The 21,696-nt window shown below is 41.9% G+C and overlaps 1 protein-coding gene across 3 annotated transcripts in view; it reads right to left on the bottom strand.

Moving 5' to 3' along the window:
• The window catches only part of ACAP2 (ArfGAP with coiled-coil, ankyrin repeat and PH domains 2), a 60,754-nt gene extending 42,138 nt beyond the window's left edge, over positions 1–18,616 (bottom strand). For 2 of the 3 annotated variants that reach the window (XM_058812029.1, XM_058812031.1), the window contains exons 1-2: positions 18,470–18,616; positions 1,611–1,668 (exon numbers count right to left, since the gene is read on the bottom strand). In XM_058812029.1, coding sequence (XP_058668012.1) covers positions 1,611–1,668; positions 18,470–18,522 — 111 coding nt within the window. In that variant the 5' untranslated portion in view covers positions 18,523–18,616. Of the gene's footprint in view, positions 1–1,610; positions 1,848–18,469 lie in introns of those variants that run through there. The other variant, XM_058812030.1, reaches the window with a different exon arrangement.
• Between the last annotated feature and the right edge of the window lie 3,080 nt (positions 18,617–21,696).

Below are 21,696 nucleotides of genomic sequence, written 5' to 3'. Positions count from 1 at the left end.
AAGCAACACAGAAGTACTTGGTCCTATGTTGGGGCAAAGAAACCATCCAAGCATCCTTCCTGCCTTAGTTACCCAGTAATTTTTATGTTGACTCAGATCCTTAGGGAAAATGTAAAGCTAAGCATGATCTTCCTCATTCTGATGAATGTCCAAGTTGCTTGAACAATGGACAGGAAAAAAACCCCACTATCAACATTAACCTTTTTCCTTTACCTTTGCTGATAAGTTCACAAGCCTGAACTAGGCTTGCTTTCTTCCAGAGAGCACAAAACTGCACATAATACAGCCCAAAGTCAAAATTGTGAGACAGTAAAACCAAGTTTAGTATGAACATCTGATCAGAAAAAGTTATCAACCAAGCCTAGACAAATTATTACCCTCAGGCCATACTTGCTTCAGCTCACCCAAGAAGCTTGGCTTTCAACTTTAGTATTGTACTATAAGGCCCTGAATAATGAATAATTCCATTTAAGGAATATGAGAGTTCTTTTTCCCAAAAACTTTCAGACTGGTGGAAAAGCCAAACTTGTAAGTTTGATTTTTCAGATCTTCTAAATACTTATACTGGTTGATCTACCAAAAAAGATTCCACACCCCGACAGTAAAAATGTGTGTTATACCCAAAAGTTTCACCAAGATTCACACCAAATCAAAATTAAGGATGCTGAATTTATTTTCCAAGAGCAAGTAGCTAGATTATTAGCTACTAAAAACTAGAAATACTATTACAAGTAGTAAAGAACAAGTCTTCAGGCTTGACACCATATTTATTTGTCTCCAGCTTTCTGCAGCCTGCTCAACAGCTGCAGGAAAAAAAGGTTGTATTCAAAAAGCAGTTAAGGAGGTAAACAAATGACATCTGCCTACCATGTGAAAACACAGATAAAAATAATTTAAACCATTTAGCACAAACGCAAAGGTAAGAAGACTTTATACAGATGAAAACCAAAAATAAGATACTCTCAAAACACTAGCAAAGAAATAAAGTTTCCAAAGGTGAAGAAACCAATAAACAGATATTAAGAAGTTGAAAAGATGCTACATATAATTTTTTATATACGTGCACAAAGTATTACAAAATGCAGGATGAATTTTACAGTAGTCAAGTCCTCCACACAACAGCGAAGGATATACATACATACAATATACATATATACATATATATACACACCTGGCTGCTGTGCCTGACATTACCAGTGACAAACAGCATGGATTTTAAACCTCCAAACCAGAGGGTACCCAGATGTCCCCAGTGCACGCCGTTGTGCTCAGCAGGCTCTGGGTGCAGCAGTGACCAAGCCCCGGCCTTTATCTCCCGGGGAGCTGCAGGAGCTCGCAGCAGCTCCGGGGCTGAGCCCCAGGGGCTCGGTGAGGGCCCTCAGGAGGGAATTGCTCAAGCGAGGCCCCCGCCCAGGGAGGAGCGAGTTCAGCTGCCCGGGGCTGCCGTGCTCCAGCCCGGCCTCCAGCTGGGAGCTGCAGCTGGATCCCTTCCCTCTGCAGAGCAGGGCGCTTGCTCAGCCACTGACACTTGCCAGCTGTGAACTCTAAAACAAAACCAAAACACACTTTCTGATGTTTCTGAGACAAACAGTGTTGAGTTAAAAGCTTACCTTGTCAAGTTTCAGTTCCAGCTCTGTCACATCTCCTTCTACCTCTTCTAAAGTTGCCCTGTGTGTAAAAAAGAGGTTTTCCTTTAAAATTTTACACAAAAATACTCTGAGTCTGGGGAGAAGGGCACACACACATTCATTTAACTCATTTATTGCCATCACAGTTTTACATAAATTTCAGCTATAAAACAGCATAGATTTTAAAGAACCACAAGAATTGCAGGAAATCTGACGGTACAAAGAAGAAAACTACATCACTGCTAAAATGTGGTCTATTGATAAAGATTTGAGATCAAATTTTATCAATCCTGACATCTGTCACACCAAAATAGGTTTCTTCTGTTCTTCTATTGACAATAGTCTATATGTTTGAAGCTAACAACACAGGAAAGAAACTGAAAGGTTGAGGGAATTTTCTTAACTCTTTTAGTGACCTCCTGGCTCAAACCTGCCAAATAGGGCAGCTATTTCATGAATAACCTTGCTATGAGATTAGGACAAAATACAGCACTAGCCATGTGTCTATTACCCTGCAGGGAGTTCAGATGGCACACTTGATTAGATCATTTACCTCTGGTCTACACTGGTCAAATGTTCCAGGCCAGTCAAATTTAACTTGCCAGTAAAAGCTGCTTTCATGGAGCATAACACAGCGCTTTTTTTTTGCTTTTGCTATTTTTTTTTTTTTTCTTCTAAGCTCAGGTTTCTTTGGACACCTCCTTCCTTACTGCTACCTGCAAAAAGCAGGAGACTGAGGATAGATGACTTTTTGACTCTTTGTTCAGAGTCCATGAACATTGCTGCTTCATCGGGCCATTGCCTGGAGAGCCAAATGGGCTCATTTCTGGCAAGGAGAACCCCTGGTGCCATCACAGGGTGCCCATTCTTTCAGTCATTCCAGCATAAGTGGTCATGGAACCACACTGTTTACCAGTAGAAGCCTGCCTTGGGGAAAAAAAAGTAATAGGAAGTTTTCTGAAATGCTTTTTGGAAAATTGGATCAGACATTTCACATTTCAGTCCTACAGAAAAACCCAGCTCTTCCTGGAAAAAGTTATATAGGCAGGGAAGAATGATTTGGAGCAGGAATTTCTTAAGCCAACTTTATACCACTGAGGAGAGACTACACACAACCACAGCTTTACTGTCTCTTGCTAATTCCATTCTAGTTCACATGAGTACAAGCCAAGAACACCAAAAAAAAAAAAAAGAAAAAGGCTGGATCGGGCCCCAAGTTCAGGAAAAGCAATTTTTTTACAAGAACAGTTCTGAAAAATGCTGCCAATTGCTTGCAGATCTCAAACACTGAGCATGACATTCCCAGCTTTTGCAGATTTCACTACACATAGCTGCATTCCAATTCTTGTACCTCAATGCATTCCCACACTTACGTCCTAGGTTTTATATCCAAGCAATCCCTGTAACTACATTTTGGCTTCTCCCTCTTTGCTAGCTTCAGACCATGAAGGTTTTCAGGCAACATTAATTTCTCTTTTACTTTCTTTGTTTTCTTTCACAACTGATTCATTCCCATTTAAGTCTCTAGTTAATCTTGTTTCGGAAAGCATGAAAGAGAATTAAAAAACACCAAAACCCAAAGGAAGGAAAAGCATCTCAATATTTAGATTTCAATTTTGTATTCGTTTGTTTATAATCACAGTACAACAAAATTTTATTTGTTTCTTTGGCATTAACATAAAAGCATGATTAAGAAGTTGTTTACAGAACTGCAGCAAGATCTGATAAGAGTATTATTTTTTGTGTCTTTAACTGAGTTCTAGCTCCACAGGACTCAATGAGCTAAAAGTCTAAGATTCAAAATGAACAGAGATAAAGGCAGTTAGAGCAGGCAGAATGAAGACAACACATCTGTTCAGTAATTAAACCTCTATTCCAAGAGGCAAATTTTAAGACAGAATAAGCTCAAATGGAAGAAGTACCAGCAGAACATTTAAAAAATGAAACAATGAAGGGTAGATCAAGCAAAAAGAAGTATAAAGCAAAGCAGACAGTGGTCTGAAATGTCACAGGCCCCTGAGGCACCAGGCTGGTTCTCTGGGCTATTTCCCACCACTGTCATATGATGGAGGGATGGCATATCTTGGCCCTACACCTGGATTTGGATTGAACAGCTGTAGGGTTCCAGCCAAACCCCACTTTAATTCTGTTTCTTTGCATAGAAATGACTACTTTACTATTTCCACCACATAAAATCTAGTAGAAGTTATTATCATGCAAACATATTTACAGGTATTAGTCCAAAACTGGATTACAGTCACAAAAACAATGGAGAGGACACCCTCAGACTATCAGAATACAGATATATACATCCAATTATGTACCCCCTAGCTACAAAAATTGTCTTCATGTTTTCATCCTGGGCTAGCAATACATGAAGAACAGCTGATCTGATCTATGTTAATGCTACCCTTGTTTTTCTTAATTTAATACTTTTTGAAGCCACAGAATGCAAAGGTGCATTTCTCTCTAAAACATCTGTGTCAGACATAAAGTTCACAGAAAACTGCCATAATTCTGGGTAAATGTCATGTCCACAGCCAAGCCCCACTGTCCAGCTATAAACACAGGAAGTGGTGGTGAAACAGCTGAGGATCAAGTGCCAGACCTGACATGTAACAAAACTGGTGCTCCTCAGTGAAGTGGGAGCTGGGAGCAAGATCTGAGTCACAGTGATCTCAGCCAGAAGGCTCCAGCAATAGGAATAAGGATCAAATCAGGTCCAGTGCATGAGTCAAACAGCTGTGGCTTCCCAAGATGTTCAAATACTGCATGGCAATACACAAAACCAGAACAGCTGCTTAAGGGTGGAGGACAACTTTTATAAATGAGCAGTCTCCCATACTCTTCATGCTCTGTAATGAGGACTCTCAGGAATGTGTTTCTTTCCTCTGCTGTGACTTCTCTCCTCCACCACCCCCTACAACACCGCTCAGTTTGCTAGATACAGCTTCCTGCACAGCTGCAGTGCAGGAGGAATGCAGGAGATAAAGGAAGAAAACTCAAGACCAAAGTTTGCAGCCTTTTAAAATGAGGATAATGTCACCAGTTACCCAGCCTAGTGTATGTGAAGGACAGCTGAACTCTGACGTCAATCACAGAATTCCCTCTAGGTGACCAGTGAAAGACTTTCTTCCTGGTTAAGGTACTACAAAATCCCAGGAACCAAGGAGAATGATGATGGATAAACTCTCCTCTAAAAAAAAATGGGTCACTACACATTGCTGACCAGAACACCACACATACCATGGCCATGGACAGGGGTCTGCAGGGCCTGTTTGCTCCCACAGAAGAGTGGTGATCACCAGTGCTTTTAAATTTAGCTCCTCTTCAAACAAAGTCTAATTGCCATTGAAGCCACACCCTGCCTTTAGTCTTTTGCTCATTCATTCATCATATTCTATCTTGCATTTTCAGATTGTGTCCCTGAAAATGTGGAGGCTGGAATCAGTGGTCACTCTAAATCAGATGCTGAAAAACAACAAACTGGAGAGGTCAAAGGTGCTATGGGCACCTAACTAATAATTATTAATTCTGGAAATAATACATCACTATAAAAATATTCAGAATTATAAAAGCCCAACAATAAAATATTTTTCCAATAGTGTGTGGTTTTTTTTTTTTTTTTTTCTTTTAGTTGAGAAAAGTTTTGATTCATTTATTGAATATACTTTCAAAAGAACAGGAACATGTCACAAAATCAATTGCTATTCATTCTGGGGCTTTTGAATACATTAATATCTTTGGACTCATGAAATGGAAATGGATTTTTACCACTGCAGTTTCAATGGAATTACTGCTAAAGTCTTGTCCTCAAATCTTAGAAAGACACAGCTCTCTTACTTGCACATATTTTATGCAGAACAGCTCCTTAATGCACAACTTACACTTCACTAGAGATGATCCTTTCAGCCAACATCCACTACACCTTCAAGACAGATTGAAAAAGAAAAGGTACTACTGAGTGTGAAAACCTGGAAATGAGATGCATAATTGCAAGATAAGAATGTGAACCTGATGATTTACATGAATGTCTCCTCCTCTATGCCAGAGCCTATCAGGTGACAGGTAGCAAAAAGGACAGCAGGCATTAATCAGAGGATATACTGTGACCTGTAGTGTGATGGAAAGGCAATTTAAATGCAGGTGTACCACAGAAAATATTACACTTGCTCAGCAGCTTGGTCTGGTTTGTCTCTGCCTCCCTTTTCTCCCACAGCAGCTGCAACTTGGGATCACCCTCCAGATGCAGAGCAACTGCTCACAGGAGAGTTCAGAAACTGCCCCAGCCAGCTGAGGGCAGCCTCAGGCCAGGGGAGCACACCCAGCCCTGTGACTAATGGCACTGGACAGTGTCACTTGTCACTGCTCACCAAGGGCTGTCACCAAGCTGAAAGGCCCCTGCCCACCAGCACAGCTGCACATGGCTGGTACCTTTCAGAGCAAGCCTTCCCATTTGTCTGGGTTACACTTAAGGAGCTTTCTCTCTGTGCTTTCCCCTACCTGCTGAGGTCCTGCTGGGTGGCAGACCTACCCTCCAGCTTCTCAGGGTTCCCTCCAATCACTGTCTACTCCATTTCATTTCCTTCAATATTACAAAGGTGTCCAGAGGCCTGTTAACCAGCCTGCCAAGAAGGAATACAGTTGGTACATGTGTCATGGCATCAGACACCAGAGACTAAAAAAGAAACATGACATTATTGAGGAACAAAGAAGGCATACATGGAACAATAAGGCCTCATAACTTTGGATAGCAGCATGGACAGATGTAAGTAGAGTTTTACAACTTATGAGATGTGTCATAACCATAAATATGATCTGAAGAAAGAACGCTGTTGCAGCCTGTCACAGAGCCCATTGAAGTCCTGGTTTGGCACTGCAGTGTTTTTTCCCCACTGGCACAGAGCCCCTCCATACTGAGCAACAGATGATGAACTCTCCTGACACACTAAAATAAAATTCTTCATTCATGCTAGTAATCCCTTCATTATTAATTCTTTAGTCATTGCCACACAACATTTTATCAATAGCTTGGAAAAACTTCTGTGTGCCCTACATGAACAGTAGGGCTTTTAATCAGAAAGTTGAACCCCCACCTTGAAATCCTAGAAATTTTCTATGAGCCTGGGGGACTGAAATATGGAAATACATTTCCTGAACAGAAGATTATGATGTTGATGAATAAGCCAAGTTTTCAGGTACATAGCAAACACTGTCTGCATTTCAAATTTCCCCAGAGACACAGGAATCAAGTCCTCAATATTAACAGTCCTCAATATTAATTAATATTCCTCTACTTCTCTCAAGTAAGACTTAGAAAATAATCAAATGAAATAAAGCAAGGGTATTTATTGAATTAATAAAATTGTTAAAGCCAAGGTCTGCTTGTAGGTAGCACTACACCTACAAGGTTTAGTTCCTCCACAATAATTCATATGGTCTAATATAAAAGTAGGACAAATCCTTTAAAGATATACACTTCACTTAATTTGTTCTTTACTGCTCGACTACACACAGCTCAAAGATAATGAACATTATAAACAAATCAGTCTTCAAAAAGGAACAAGCTCTACTGCCCTTAACATGCACCTCTGGAAGCCAAACTCATTACCACTAAGCTTGCACTAGCATTTAACAGTCTGTATGACCCAGTCTATCACACAGACTAAAAGGACTTCTGTGCTACCTGTTTAAATTTTTGAACTTTTCCTCTCAATACTCTTTTGGAGTAAATTGCCAGAAATGCCTAACAGTGCTATTTTCCCAAAGGTTTCCCCTAATATTTCTCTCCTAAGCTTCTTCTATCCCAGGAGAGCCTGACAGTAAGCCTAAGCAGGAAACCAGCAACCTGTTTGCTCCACAAAGAGTCTGAAAAGCAGGATTTTCTTATCTTTCAACTTCAGTGTTGTGTTCATCAGAAGACATCTGTTAACAAGATGGGGGCACAATGGTGACCATGAAATGTTCATGGAAAAGAAGTAGATTATACTGCAAGTTGGGAAGAGTGCAACATATCACAATATATGTTCAGCACAGCTCTTGACTAGTGATTCCAACATCCAAGATTGGGCCAAAAACTTTTCAGGAGGACCTACTACCAGACAAGGAAGTAGGATTACACTATCAAGATCTTGCAAGAACAAAAAAAAAAAAAAAAAAAAAAAAAAAAAAAAAAAAAAAAAAAGGCAGCAGAAAGGAGCTCAAGGAACTGATGGTGGACAGAAGCCTTGCTGCTGAAAAGTTGCCAACATCACAGAGCTGCTTTAATCTTTTAAATCTCAGCAACCACCCAGGATCTTGAACACAGAAGCAGCAGATGGAATAAAGGATTTCAACATTTGAAAACTCAAGTATGTAGTAAGGTCAGGAAGTGGAAGCATAAATATAACCATCAAGCAATCAACTGCAAAAGATACAAGATAGGACATCTAACAAACACACCCTGTTAGCCTCAAGATCTGGAGTTACCAGTCAGATGCTAAGGAGTCTTGTCAACTTTGCTTAAAAAAGCTGTAAGTAATAACAGTCTGAAGAGCAGTGAAGATACTGATTTGGAAAGATATCCCTTATGTACCTCACCTGCAGCCAGTGCAGAATGAGTAAACACCAGTACATAGCCCCAGCACAGCACTGCCAGGATCAATACACTCAGAACTGATCCAGCAGCACCCAACCACCAACACAGGAAACCCCAAGTAAAGTACAGGCAGCTGAGGGTCTGAGTGCTGTGCAATTAAACAAAAAGACACCACATGATCTCAACATGAATCTTAGGTTTTCTTCCATTTCAGAAAAATTAGGTAACATCTGTCCCTTTCTTTTTGTAGCTCCCTTAGTTGCTGATTTAAACCTTACACCCTAATTAGAGGAGCTCTGCTGGGTACAAAGCAGCATGAGCTGGCAAAGTCTGTGTAACCAGAGCTCACCGCGTTTCACAAGAGCTGAGCACCATTAGCTGTCTGCAATTCCACTTTTATCAGGTGGATCTTCTTTACTGAAACCTGAGGGAAGGTTCAGATTTGCTATAAGGACTAAGTCTTCAGCAGGTATTTACCCTTTTTGTCCATTTCAGAAGTTGAATATTTCAGTACAAATGCTCTATTTGACAGTCAGAGAGAAGGCTGCAGCTTTGTTGTGATACACAAATTCCGAACCTGACTTTTTATTTAGCTATTAGGTGAATATATATATATATGGATCTCCCCACTCAGTAACCTAAAGTGCATTTTACATGTAAATTAAGAGTTTTATTGTGCAGTTTTATTGTTCCTACATACTGCAAAAAGCAGTTTGTTTGCCCTTTATGCCTTCACATGGAAGTAGCCAGTCAAATTAATCCAATCTCAAACCAAGAGAATGGATAAGCACTACAGCAGGACAATAGAGAAATACAGTTTTTCCTCAAATTTACTGCTCTCAAGTTTGGAAAGGCCAGTTGCCTTTCCTCCTCATCTCTTTCAAATGATGATAAACTATTAAAAAAAAAAAAGGCATTTGGAACTTTATAATATAAAAACTACAAAATGCATGCAGTACACCCACAGCCCTGGAACTTCTCTGGGTACATTTAGTATCTTTTCTCCCACTACTTTTAGTCATCAAGAGATTTTAAAGACCCTGGGATTTCATTCATCTATCAAAGCTAACTGCAGGTAAGCTGTTTTTCAACCAAACAGAAGCTTACCTATCCTTTAATTATTACATGTTAAAGGTTTTTCATTTCAAATCAACTGCAAATATTTTCAAACAAAATCTTTCAAGACTGATATTTACAATTCAGTGGATATTTTGTAATAGTAGGCACATTCAATGCTTCCCCTTGACATTTTTCATCATTCTTTTTGGGATAAATCAAGTAGGATAGAATAAATAGGCAGATACATTCTTCACAATCAGACACTAGACAAAAGAAAATAAGTTAAATGAGTACTTTTAAAAAGTCATTCTCCACAAACTGGAGATTCTTCTGAAGAATAATCCTGTAGATTCTTTTGAGGAATAATCCCACAGAGTAGGTGTGTAGATGTGTGTAGTCTTTTTAAACAGAGTCCAACTTAGTAACACACAAATTCAGCCAGAAGCTGCATCCTCAATGAAACATCAGATTCCTCAGTGGTCTTGAACAGTTTTTATCCTTAACAGCAGCCCTGTCTGGCCAAGGCAAAGCAATTGTTCTATAATTGCTGTGTGCCTTACCTGATCAAACACTGGTATCTATGCACAGATACCCAAATTAGTCAGCTAAAGCACCTTGGGAATGACAGAGCAGAAACATGTGATGTCCAGGGCACAGGTCACCTTATCCTGACACATATGGCTAAAACAAATCAAGAGCTGCTTGGGATCAAATCTTAATGAAGATCAATAGTTGTAAGGAGCCTAAGCCTAAGATCTGGCTTAAGAGGAGGGATGGTACACAGCAGATGAGATGCATTCTCCTTTTCCTGTTTAAGGAAGGGGCCCGGGTCATTATTTACTAAACACTTTCTATAGATAGGAACTCCAACTTACATGGTACATGAAGTCTAGGAAAGATATAAGCTACATTTCCAGATGGCCTGTGAGGCCTCACAGTGCCTTTTGCTAGTGCCAGTGAAGAACACAAGGCCCAACACTGCTGCATGACATTTCTTCTTCACCCATGAGCTCTTATTTGAGTTATCTCAACCCAAAAGTATAATAACAACAGCATGTTTTATAGAACCAATAGCATTGTTATAACACCACATGTTCTTTACATTGAAATTTATCACAAGAATCCAGTCAAATGCTGAGTCTGATTACTTACACAAAGTACTCAAAAAAAAAAAAACCAAACCCCACACAAACTATACCTTTTTATGCCAAAAATTATCAACATTCAGAGCCCCTTTAGTGCCCACTGACCAGTGGCTTGGGCAGCAAGGGAGTCAGTGGAGACCTGGAATCTAAGAAGGCATCAGAGGGTGGGACAGGACTTCCAGCACAGACTGACACCAGCCACCACCTCTGTGCCAAGGACAGGATCCCTGTGTGACCACTGGACAGGCACAGAGGAGGCTCAGTGCCTCCCTGGGTAGAGCCCACAGGAGCAGAAACCCAAACCCCATCTCCCAGGTCATATTCCACACCTCTTTTCTGACAGACAGAAGGGATAACATTCCTGGTCAGAACTCTGAACACAAGACACTTTGCCTTTGTTCCAAAGGATTGAATTCAAGTTTCCATCTACAATGTAATTCTGAATATCAGGACACTAAAATCTGTTAAGTGATCTCTGGCATTACATAAGTTACACATATTTTTAATAATAACTACAAGATCACTAAAAATGGAAGACTAGAATATTTCAAATGCACAGAAATGTGTGTTTGATATGCATGTGTTCCTACTTAACAAGTGGCACACAGAAAGATGGAAATCTGCAATTGTCTTGCATAGAATATGGTTTTTTAAATTTCAGCAGACTGAAGACATTTCACTACATGTGACTACTTCAATTCTTTTGTATTATATCCAACTTAGAAACTTCAAAATCACACCATGCAAATTCCCACTAGCTCTGCTTTATGTTTATCAAGACAACACCATAGGCAGGGGTCTTCCTTCAACACTGTTGCTGAAGGTAGATCACAAACTCACTAAATGAAAAGATAATTTGTGCACATGCACCTACTGTCAGATTCTTGTCCAAAAGCACAATACAACTATTTCAATGTCCATTAATATTGAAATGTGAACTACAAAAATTATCCAAGGGTCTTGTGCCTGAATACTGCAGTCTTAAAATATCAAACAGATAACTTAAACCATCAAAAAGGAATCCTGATTTCCAGAAAGACTCATGCCACTAGTATGCCACTTAAACAATAAGTTTACCAGAGATTTTCTCTGTTCAAAATCTCCTCTCATTCACAAAAGGAACTTGAAGGAGATATTTTGCAACAAATTATTTTCTTAGTCTATCACTGTGTCTTGTCAATTTGAAAATGTATACCTGAGATCACTCCATAAATTAGATTTCTCCTCACACAGTCAGTGCATCACAACAACAACTGATTTACTCTAGGTCTGAGGCCTGGCTGCTTCTAATATTCATAAAGCAAACATTAACCATAAAATCCTTACTCTGCCACATACACAAGGAATCCTCTTGAAAAGATTATCAGGAAGGCAAAACAATGTTTGAGTCTACTGGACTGCTTAAGCTGTCCAGTTTATGGTCATAATGATAATATCTACTATTTCTCATGTTCATAATCTGATCTTTTAGTCATGTGAAAGAGTGACAACAAAATCAGGATTTACAATGCCTCACACAGAAGTATGGAAAACTCCTGCATGTACTAAAATAACATTAGTTACTTATCCACACATTAATCTGCATGTCCTCCCCATGGTCCTCCATTGCAGATGGCAACTTCAGCCCTTACTTTTGTCACAAATCTGCCACTAGCAAAAGGCAAAGCACCTAAATCACTACCTAAACTCACAGGAATATCTAAATGTAAAACCAGCAGTATCTGCTCTCAGAGATCACATATGCATTTACACATTTTAAAATTTCTACACATATTCGTAAAATGAATTCTGCAAGTACAACTGAAAGGCAAAAAAAAAAAAAAAAAAAAAAAAAAACAACCAAACCCTGAATTACTCAGAATTTATTCTTCTATTTCCTGCCTATGTAAACATGACACTTCTGCATTTGCATCACCATGAGATACTAAACTGATTCAGGCAATAAGGCCTGCATCAAGATTAAGGCAAAGGGTTCTGGTCTGTAAACAGTAATTTCTGTAGCCAATGGAAATTAGACGTTTTTCTTTCCTATTTTCTCCAAAACCAGGTTATAAGAACAGAGTTTGCTTTGGGAAATTTTCAGAATTATTTACTCTAGTAAAAAGTTAGCAATAATTGAAGCCATATTGTTCACTGCACGAAGTAAGAATGGGGAAAATGCTGACTAAATAATGTGGTTCTGAGTGCAAGGTTGTCAAGAAGTTAAGGCTGGAAAGAGATCACAGGACACTGCAAACATTGCTGAAATCAGCACATTTACTATTCAGAGGCCAACAGTTTCACAGATATGTACAGTGAAAAAACAGAGCCACCAAAAAGTCCACTTAGCCCAAGACACTGTTTTCTATTTTATAGTTGCTACCTTCCCAATGAATATTCGATTTACTGACCTTCTTTTACAGGGATTTTAACATTACTATTCCTCCCCTCCCAAAAAATATAAAACTGCCATCTCCGTAACTTTGGTTCTTAATGTAATTACATGAGATGTGCTTAGCCAACATAAAGGAGACACTCCAGGCTAAAGAACAAACCTCTTCAAATCTATATTTAAAACCTGAAAGGCCATAAGGACTTGTATAATTACAGTTCCATTGCACACACACATAAATAAGCTGTCCTCGAATTCTGCAAGTACTCATTAGAGATCAGTTGTACAGGCTTAATTAACATCAGTTCTTCAGCAAGCATCCTGCTGCTGTGCTAGAGCAATGTTATGATAACGTGCAGATTTTGTCTCTACTTTCACTATAAGCTCTCTTCTCACTGTGGGGTTTTTTTAAATATTTCCAGATAAAAATGTAAAATGACCAAAACTGAGGAAGCTAACATTTTAAGTTCCTATTAGCAATTTGAGATAGAGCTAAGATTTTTTAGTTTGCTCTTGTTAATATAAATCATAGTCAAACAATAAAGAAAAAGAATCAAACTTAATAACCCTATCCTTTGTTATTCATAACTGTGCCAGCCAACTTTTTGTTATTTTTAAAATGTAGATGCACTAACCAAATGAAGACATCCTGATTTCAGGACATTTCTCTAATCTCCATTAGGAAGGATTGTTAACAATTTACTACTAAGTTTTCTCAGATATTTTCAGATATTTCAGTGTGAGAGATTTTTCAGAGATATATTTGAGAGTGATCTTCAATGAACCTTCTTTATTCTTGAACAATTTCGCTAAAAAAAATGCTCTGACATTGCACACTGTGCTCAGATACATCCCCTTTTCTTTAGGCCAATCATTTCCTTAATGTACATTTGAAAGGCATAGTTACAAACTTAAAAATAAATCCATTGACTAGAGCCTGAGCAGAACAGGACAGTCACTGCAATCCCCACAAAAGTGCAGAATTAGAACCCTAGAATCAGTTGAACTAAGTTTAACTCCAGCAGAGCCCCAGCAGCATGGACAGGGATGTTGTACACGTGTAAGTTATTGACACCCCTCCTAGACTGTCCTGCACGTCACTGCAGCTACAAAAAGTGCACTTCTGCAGTCCCATACAGGAAATTATCAACCACGTAAGTATGAAACATGCTAAATGCAAACTCCAAAGGAAATGCTTGGCAGCTTTTTCTTTTGACTTATTGTATCTTTTTTCCTATTCTTCTGCAATAGTTTCCATCCTCCCTTGCCAAGCACGTTACAAACTTGCTTTTCAGTCCCAAACACCAAGGGCAGAAAGCCCAGACCAAACATTTCTTTGGAAATTCATTCTAAAACAGCTAGGTAAGTCTGAGCAAACCAGATTTTGTACGCAGAGTTCTTGGTCTCATTCCATTTCACACTTGCCATGTGGCTCAGCTCACCCCCAGGAGCAGCCCAGAGATTTCAGTGGAGCCACATCCACGCTGAGCCCTAAGCCCAGGCTGAACACCAGCGTTTGGTGCCCCTCACAGCAGGCCGGGAAGCAGCTGCCTCCAGCACCCTTCCCACGGCAGCTGAAGGGACTGCTCTCCTGATGGTCCTATCTTTACATTTTCTCCAGAAGGTAATGAGCAGACCAAAGCATATTTTTTAGGCATCTTTGGGTTAGGCATTTTTGATAATTTCTCTGACTGTTGAACACAACATACTCCAAATAGGTTAAATAAGTTACTTATATTACTCATAGTTTAAGTGACAAAATGTTTACCACTATTTGGGAAACAGATGCTTAGTGACAAACCATTGGTTATACAGCGCAAAAGAAGTGAGAAAATATACATCATAAATCTAGAAAGCCAGAAAGTGGCACAAGTGACCTCTTCAACCTGCATCTCCTGGATAAGCATGAGGTGCAGCTCAGCTGGCCCCACACAGACAGAGCAGGGCCAAAGAAGGAGAAGAAAGGCAGCACATAGCAGGGAACCCCAGTGACCAGCCAGGCTCACACACAGGCCTGCCCCCAGAGCAGGGCTTCAGCTCAGGCAACACGGAACACTCCCCAGATGAGTCCCTTTGAAGGGAATACACAGTTAGACCCAGAAACTACCCAAAAATACTTTTACTAAGAATGGTAATTGACAACAGTCTCATTTATATTTTGATCTACCTCATTCACCCATCATCTGTTCTGCAGCTGGGGTCTCAGGAAATGAATAGAAATTTAAATGCAAAAAAAAATTTAAACTTTGGCAACAGTGACAGATAAGGACAAAGAAATTATCTCAAAAACACAGAGCTTTTTATTAAAGCCTGGATCAGCTGGAATGTTTTTGAAGAGAGTTCTACAATTGCACAGATTACAAGCAATTGAATTTTGCTTTTTCTATTATTTGCTGTTTATCAAAATTGTTAACTGCTACTTAGAGCAGCTGTATTTCCACATCACTTAAAATTGCTTCTCCTTTCTAGTAATTTAGTTCCAGTGATTCATGTGGTTGCTACAATGATAACTCATTGAGAAAAAACATTCTATAGGTAGAAGAAGAAAAAATGAAAATGAAACAGCAAAGTAGAATCCTGTTCCATTAAACTCTGAAACTTAAACTCTCATTGTTTAAAGGAGAAAGAATTACTTCACAATGCTATTTGCATATTTAAAAACTACTGCAGGAATGCATGATTATGTACACAGAACTTGCCAGCACAGCTCAGTTCTTATTGTTCAAGGGCTGCTCCAAAGCCCCTCCTCAGCCAACTTCTTCATTTGATGGGAAGTCATTGCCATGAACTGCAAACGCATTTCCTCAGCAGCTCTTTGGTGTGCCCATGTTTTGGGAGAGGGGATCATGACAGAAAAGCATGTAATTTCAGCAAGACAATTTTCAAAGCAAGTTTAGAAAAAAACATGACTACACATTGGCATAAGTGTGCCTGAACTCATAGCCTTTCCCACTACCTCAAAAATGAGTTTTTAAACATCAAGTCTTCAACTACAAACTGATTTGGCATATTCTAAGTTTACAAATCTAGTGATACAATAAGCTATTATTGCTTCAGGTTTTGTAATTCAGAGATTTCTTTATCATCTACTGGAGAGTGAAAAAAAAACTGGTATGCCTTGCTATGAAATAACTCATCATACTTCTGATGTGAGTCTTTATAGCCATTATTATCTCATCACATATCAGCACCTCAACAGCTACAAACCACCATCCCTCCACAAGCACTTTAAGCAAGGAAACAGACCTTAGGTGTTGTGATTTGGGGCCCAATTAAAACTCAAAGCCAAGAAATATCAATATGAACTTCACAAGAAATAGATAAGCAAGGAAAGCCATGTGGCTGAAGCTGCCTGTGGTAGCATGTTTTGAAAGATTTAAATAGTTCCCCATGAAGACAGGGATTCAGTGACTCAGGAACTCTGATTCACCCGTGCCCTCCCAGTTATCACCACAACCATAAGAAAGTAACCTGTGACATTTCTATTCATTACATACCTCCCCACAGTTTTATTCAACAGCTCTGACAGGGATACTGACAGGAAGGACAGAGCTACACCCTCCTGCTCAGCAAGGTCAGGAGAGAGCTGCAGCTCAGCTTTGCTACAGGAACACAGAGAAAGAAGCTGCTTTATGTCCACACCACCCCCTGCAAGAACACAGGACTCTGTCATGACCTTGCTCTACATTAGTGTCTCAATCAGCCCTCAATAAAACCACTGCAGTAACCTTCATTCAGAAGGTTTCTACACTTTGGGTTGGGTAATTTATATGAATATTAAGAATAACCAAAATTATAACAGCAAATATTGATGACTAATAATGAAAGATATGGAACTTTTTGAGAAATACTACAGGAATTCTGCCTAGCAATTTTAACCATTTCCTATCAGTTAAAGGCTGGAAGGATGTTTTGATGGCATACACCATAAGGTTTTCTGCAATTTATTCAAAGGTAGTAGTATCAGACTGGGAAAAAGACCATGAGGTACTAGAAGACCCTAACAAGGGATTTTCTCCAGATTCTTTCCTTGAAGGAAAGGAATCAAGAGGGGCAAAAGGAAAATGCTACAAAGTGAATTCAAATGAACTAGTATGACTTACCTTGAAGAAACAGCAGCACACTTCTACTCACAAATTTTAGTCACAACTTCTTGTTTGTTCAAGTGTATTTAGTACTTTAGCAGGTAAGAGTAACTAAAATAATGCAACTACTGGTATAGTTCTGTGGTTAAATTATGCCAATCTACAACTGCATTGCCACCAAATGGGATGGACCAACACTACATACAGTTGTCTCTGAATTTATATACACTAGCAAGCATGTCCAGCTCAGGACAAAGGTTTGTGAAACATCTAAGCCAATGTAAAAGTTGCCTGCTGCCCTAAGGGAGGTCTCACTCTCCACTGCCTTCCTCTAGCCTTGCTCCTGGCAGTGAAGTTTCCTCTCTCTACTCCCCATAAGCTTTGGTAGGTTTCACACCCACCGAGAGGCTGACACAACTCACTAACCTGGCAGAGAACCATCCAGCCTCCTCTGCCAGGGCACCCAGCTCACTGAAGGATCCAACAACACACGTCACAGCCACCAAAAACTCGTGGGAGAAGCAGCCAGCGACAAACTGGCAGCAGAGGCAGGAGCAAAGGAGGGAAGAACAGGAACTCCAACTTCTGCCAAGGGTAAGCCATTCAACCAACCTTCCTTCTCCAACTTCCTCTACATCCCAGATACCACAGGATTGCTAAAGCTGATACAAAGAGGAGGCGTGAACATCCAGGCAGAGAGCAGAGGAAGAGCAGCACTATTTCCCTCAACATCCAGAGCTCACCACAGAGCCACAGGCGCTTGAGATATGAGCTCGGTGTGGGACAGGACGGGCACAGCAGTGACACATCACGTCATGGAGCTGTTTGTGTCTCCAGCATCTAGCAGGGTAATACCAGGCACAGAAACCGGGTGAATGTAGGCACACACCAGCCACACATCCCAAAGAGAGGCACAATTGTGTTGATTAGATACAACGGTGTAAAATACATATACAGAATGGGTAAAAACATAAGGGAAGACTGAGGGAAATGTTGCCTGACATAAGCAGAAATAACCCTACAGCAATGATAGACAACTGGTCACTCGACTGGGAAAAAACAAAGGAGTGCGTGCCTTGCTCTGACAACAGGAAGTGAGACGATACTGAGCTTGTTTGCTACTGGCACCCCAACAGCGGCCACACCGAACCCGGACCACGGAACAGAGGCAGGGAACTGAAGTGTTCCGAGGAGAGACCACCACAGAGTTCACCCTCTTGAGCCCGAGTCTCAGCTGACATTGCTCGGCTGAGCAGCATTGCCTGCACCGCCACCATTCACCCCCATCTGGTCCAAGGCGTGACCCCAGCAGTGCTCAGTGCTCACGGCGCTGCCTCCGCAGCCTCGCACATTTCCCACCCAGCCCCGCACACGCTGCCCCTCTTCCCTGCACTTCCCACACCGCCCTCTCCTTCCTCCTCAGAGCCCCCACACCACGGCAGCACGCACACAGCTCCTGCCCGCCCCTCCACTGAGGGCCGGCTGCCAGCAGCTCGTCACACCTGTCACCCCCAGCGTCCGCACAGCCCGGCCCGCCCCGCACACACCCGGCCCCGCTTCCTGTCCCCCGGCACGACCCCGGCCCGGCCCTTTCTCGGCGGCACCTGAAGCGCGGCGAGTCCTTCAGGCACTCCTCGAAGTCCACGGTCACCTTCATGGTGGCGGGGCGCGCCGCTGCCTCCGCTGCTGCGGCTGCTGGCGGTGGTGGCGCGGCGAACCCGGGGCGAGGCGAGACCGGGCCAGGGCCGGCGGGCGGGGCGGGACGGGGCGGAGCGGGGGCGGTGCTCGGGGCGGGGGCGGCGGCCGGAGGGCCCTGCGCCCGCCCCCCCCGGGCGCGACTGACGGCCCGGGCAGCCAGCAGCGACTGCCCGCGAGAGCGGGGGGCGCGCCGGCCAATCACAACGCGAGAGAGGAGGGCTCAGTAGGCAGAGGGTCCAATAAGCGCGGCCGCTCAGACGGCGCAGCCAACCGCGGGCACCGCAGCGATTGCTCCCGCCCCAGCAAGCTCAGAGTGACAGCCGGGGCCGCCAATGGGCAGGCGGTCGCTCCAATCGGCAGCTCCATCGCCGCAGCTGCCCGGATCGCTGCGGCCGCAGCCCGGCCCGGCGTTCGCCGCCGTGACGCTGCATGGGGCGGAGCGGGCCGGGTGGCGGCGGGCCCCGCTCAGCCCGGTACCTGCTTGGCGGTTTTAAATTACAGCTCCTCATTAAACGGGGGATGTCCCCCTCGGGGCTGAGACACGCGCGGGAAGGCCCGGGCGGGCCCCGAGCAGTTGTACCGGGTGGAGAGCGGCCGCTTCCGTCAGGCGGCTCCGCCCCGAGCCCGGGCCCAGCGAGCCCGCGCCGTGCAGGGGGCGGCGGGACGGGCGCGGGTCCTGCTGAGGGTGCCACCAGCGGGGAGAGGCAGCCAGCCCCGGTACTCTCCGTGTGCTTCACTTCTAGATAGAGGAAATAACTCGTGGGGGAGACTCAAAGGAGTCTTTGAAGGAGAAACGCAAACCGCAGGTTTTCCTGTCAACGACTATGAAGCGTGCATGCTTGGATTTCTTACCAAACCTTTGAGAATACTTTTTGAACTAGAGCAGATCATATTTTGGAGTGAGCAGGACCATGTTGCAGTCTCCAGTTTGCAGTGAAGAACAGCAGAACATTGTGGATTTCTGTTCGTTTAAGAGATTACAGAAAAATATCTTTAACTACTTAGGTGCTGCTTAATGTTCCCAGATGTAAAACTGACAGGAGCACCAGCCAGCCCCACTTCTTCTCAAAAGAAGCAGCAGAGCAGAAGTTGCTGTCAAAGATGAAGCAGTCCCAGGTCACAGGCTCCATCCCGCAGTCACAGGGACTCTGCTGAGAAGCTGACAGAAGTGGAGGATGTTCACTCTTGCCTCCTCTCGGAGCTTGAGGAGCTGCCATACCTGCTTCCAGCGAGTCCCCTACCCCCTGCAGCTTTCACACCCCAGCATCTGCACTACGTTTCACCTCTTGTTTTATCTCTTGTTTTTTCATATTCTTCCCATTCTCTCTCCCCCACTTTCAGTGCTACAATGAAAAACGGTCAACATGGAAGGAGGGAAACAACTTCTTTAAGGTGTCCTTTCACAGAAGCAGAGGGACACTTGTTGGTTCAGTCAGTTGTGATTTAGAATGTCCTAAGACTGTCAGAAATGTCAGAACCAAACTACAAGTTACAGAGATGTACAACTGTATATTTTTGTGAGCTGTCCCTCACCAAAACTAGCCAAGCTACCACTATTTTGATTAGGCATTCAAGTCACACCCACTCAGGAAAAGCAGAATGTTAATATTTATATCACCGAGGCTGCATTTATGTTGTGAAATTTACTTTTCAACTGAAGTATGCAATTGAAAAGAGCCCAGCTCTGTTTTGAGGAAGAGTTTTACTTCCTAAGTAGCTGCTGTTAGTAATTTTCCATTACTCCCTGCTAGTGAGTGATGACTCAGTGTTGACCATGAAGAGACAGATCAGTTGTGCTTAAATACTAAAACACACAAAGAAAAACACCTTGAAAAATGCAACCTTTTCTGTGTTACTATCTCAAGTTCATTACTTAGGTTACCAGATCTACCCTCAGGTCTAGGCAAGCCAGCAAATCTGAACTGTGTGAACAAACCAATATACATCAAAGTTACAATAAATTACAGTCATGAGGAAATTACAATATTGGTTTAAGAATTTATCTGTGAACACACCTGCAAATTTTAGTTGCCAGTTTCTTCTGAAGAGCTCCAAGAAGCCAAACATTAGATTAGTATTAGTGTGATAAGGTAGTAATGGAAACAATGGTTTTATTTATGTTGTGACACTTAACACTGGTTTCAAACAAAATAATTACATTAGTGAGGTGGCATCATAATACCACAAAAAAAGCATGTTACAGAAACAAAGAGTTCTGGTAAGATGTACAAGTTTCACATGAGACAGTGAGCTGTGGAAAAAGTATATGCAGTTTCCATGAATTGTACAAGTTGGTAGGAAAGAAACTATGGACAGAAAACATAAAATCTATACACATGAGTTAAGGCTCTTATTTGTAAGTGATCTTCCCAATGGAAGCATATTGAAAATGCTTTCTCTAAACAGGATACAGCTTGAGGACTTAAACCTGTGCAAGAAGATTCACAATGATGGTGCAGTGGAGCTCACTGTCCACATAAGTAAGTGCTGTGTTTGTTTCCTCTTTACACCACTCTGTATTGTACACATGAGCATTTGCCATGTGCACCTGAAGATGTGCAGGCAAGCTAAGTCCTCATCAAATGCAAAAAGAGAAAACACATTTCTTCTCTTGTCCCCATTCAGCAGGGAACTCTAGCTGGTATTTCTCAAGCAGAGGGAAATCAGACATCCCTTTGTAAAAAATGCTATATGGAGTTTCTGGAGCTACTGCAAAGTAAAACTTATCCGATTTAGCTTTTAAAATGCATCAAAGTGTAAGCACAGAAAATTAAGTAAACCAGCCTTTCAGTTAGAAGCAGTGTCAAGGACATTGGGTTGCACTTCTGCTGAGGAAGATAAAGAAGCACCGTGAACAGAATTTCTGTGAGCACTGAGGAAAATGCAGAGAATAAAGCCTTTAAAAAACCCCAAACTAAATCAAGTTTCAAAATAGCATCAGACTTGGAATTTAGGTGCTTAGTGGCACAGAAAAAGGGCGATCACCCAAGCAGCTCAAAATCACCTGAGTGATGAAGGGACTATACATTATGTGGTTCATTTAAAACCATCTTAATGCATTTTTGTACTTCCCTGAAAACTACATTCTAATTTCATTTAGGATTTTGGAAGCCATTACAGGAAAGGTCTTTAT

This window comes from Ammospiza caudacuta, chromosome 11 (assembly GCF_027887145.1).
Source record: "Ammospiza caudacuta isolate bAmmCau1 chromosome 11, bAmmCau1.pri, whole genome shotgun sequence".
In the NCBI taxonomy this organism is placed as follows: domain Eukaryota; kingdom Metazoa; phylum Chordata; class Aves; order Passeriformes; family Passerellidae; genus Ammospiza; species Ammospiza caudacuta.
The sequence above is the reverse complement of the archived record's forward strand: the minus strand, read 5'-3'. Positions and strand labels throughout refer to the sequence as shown.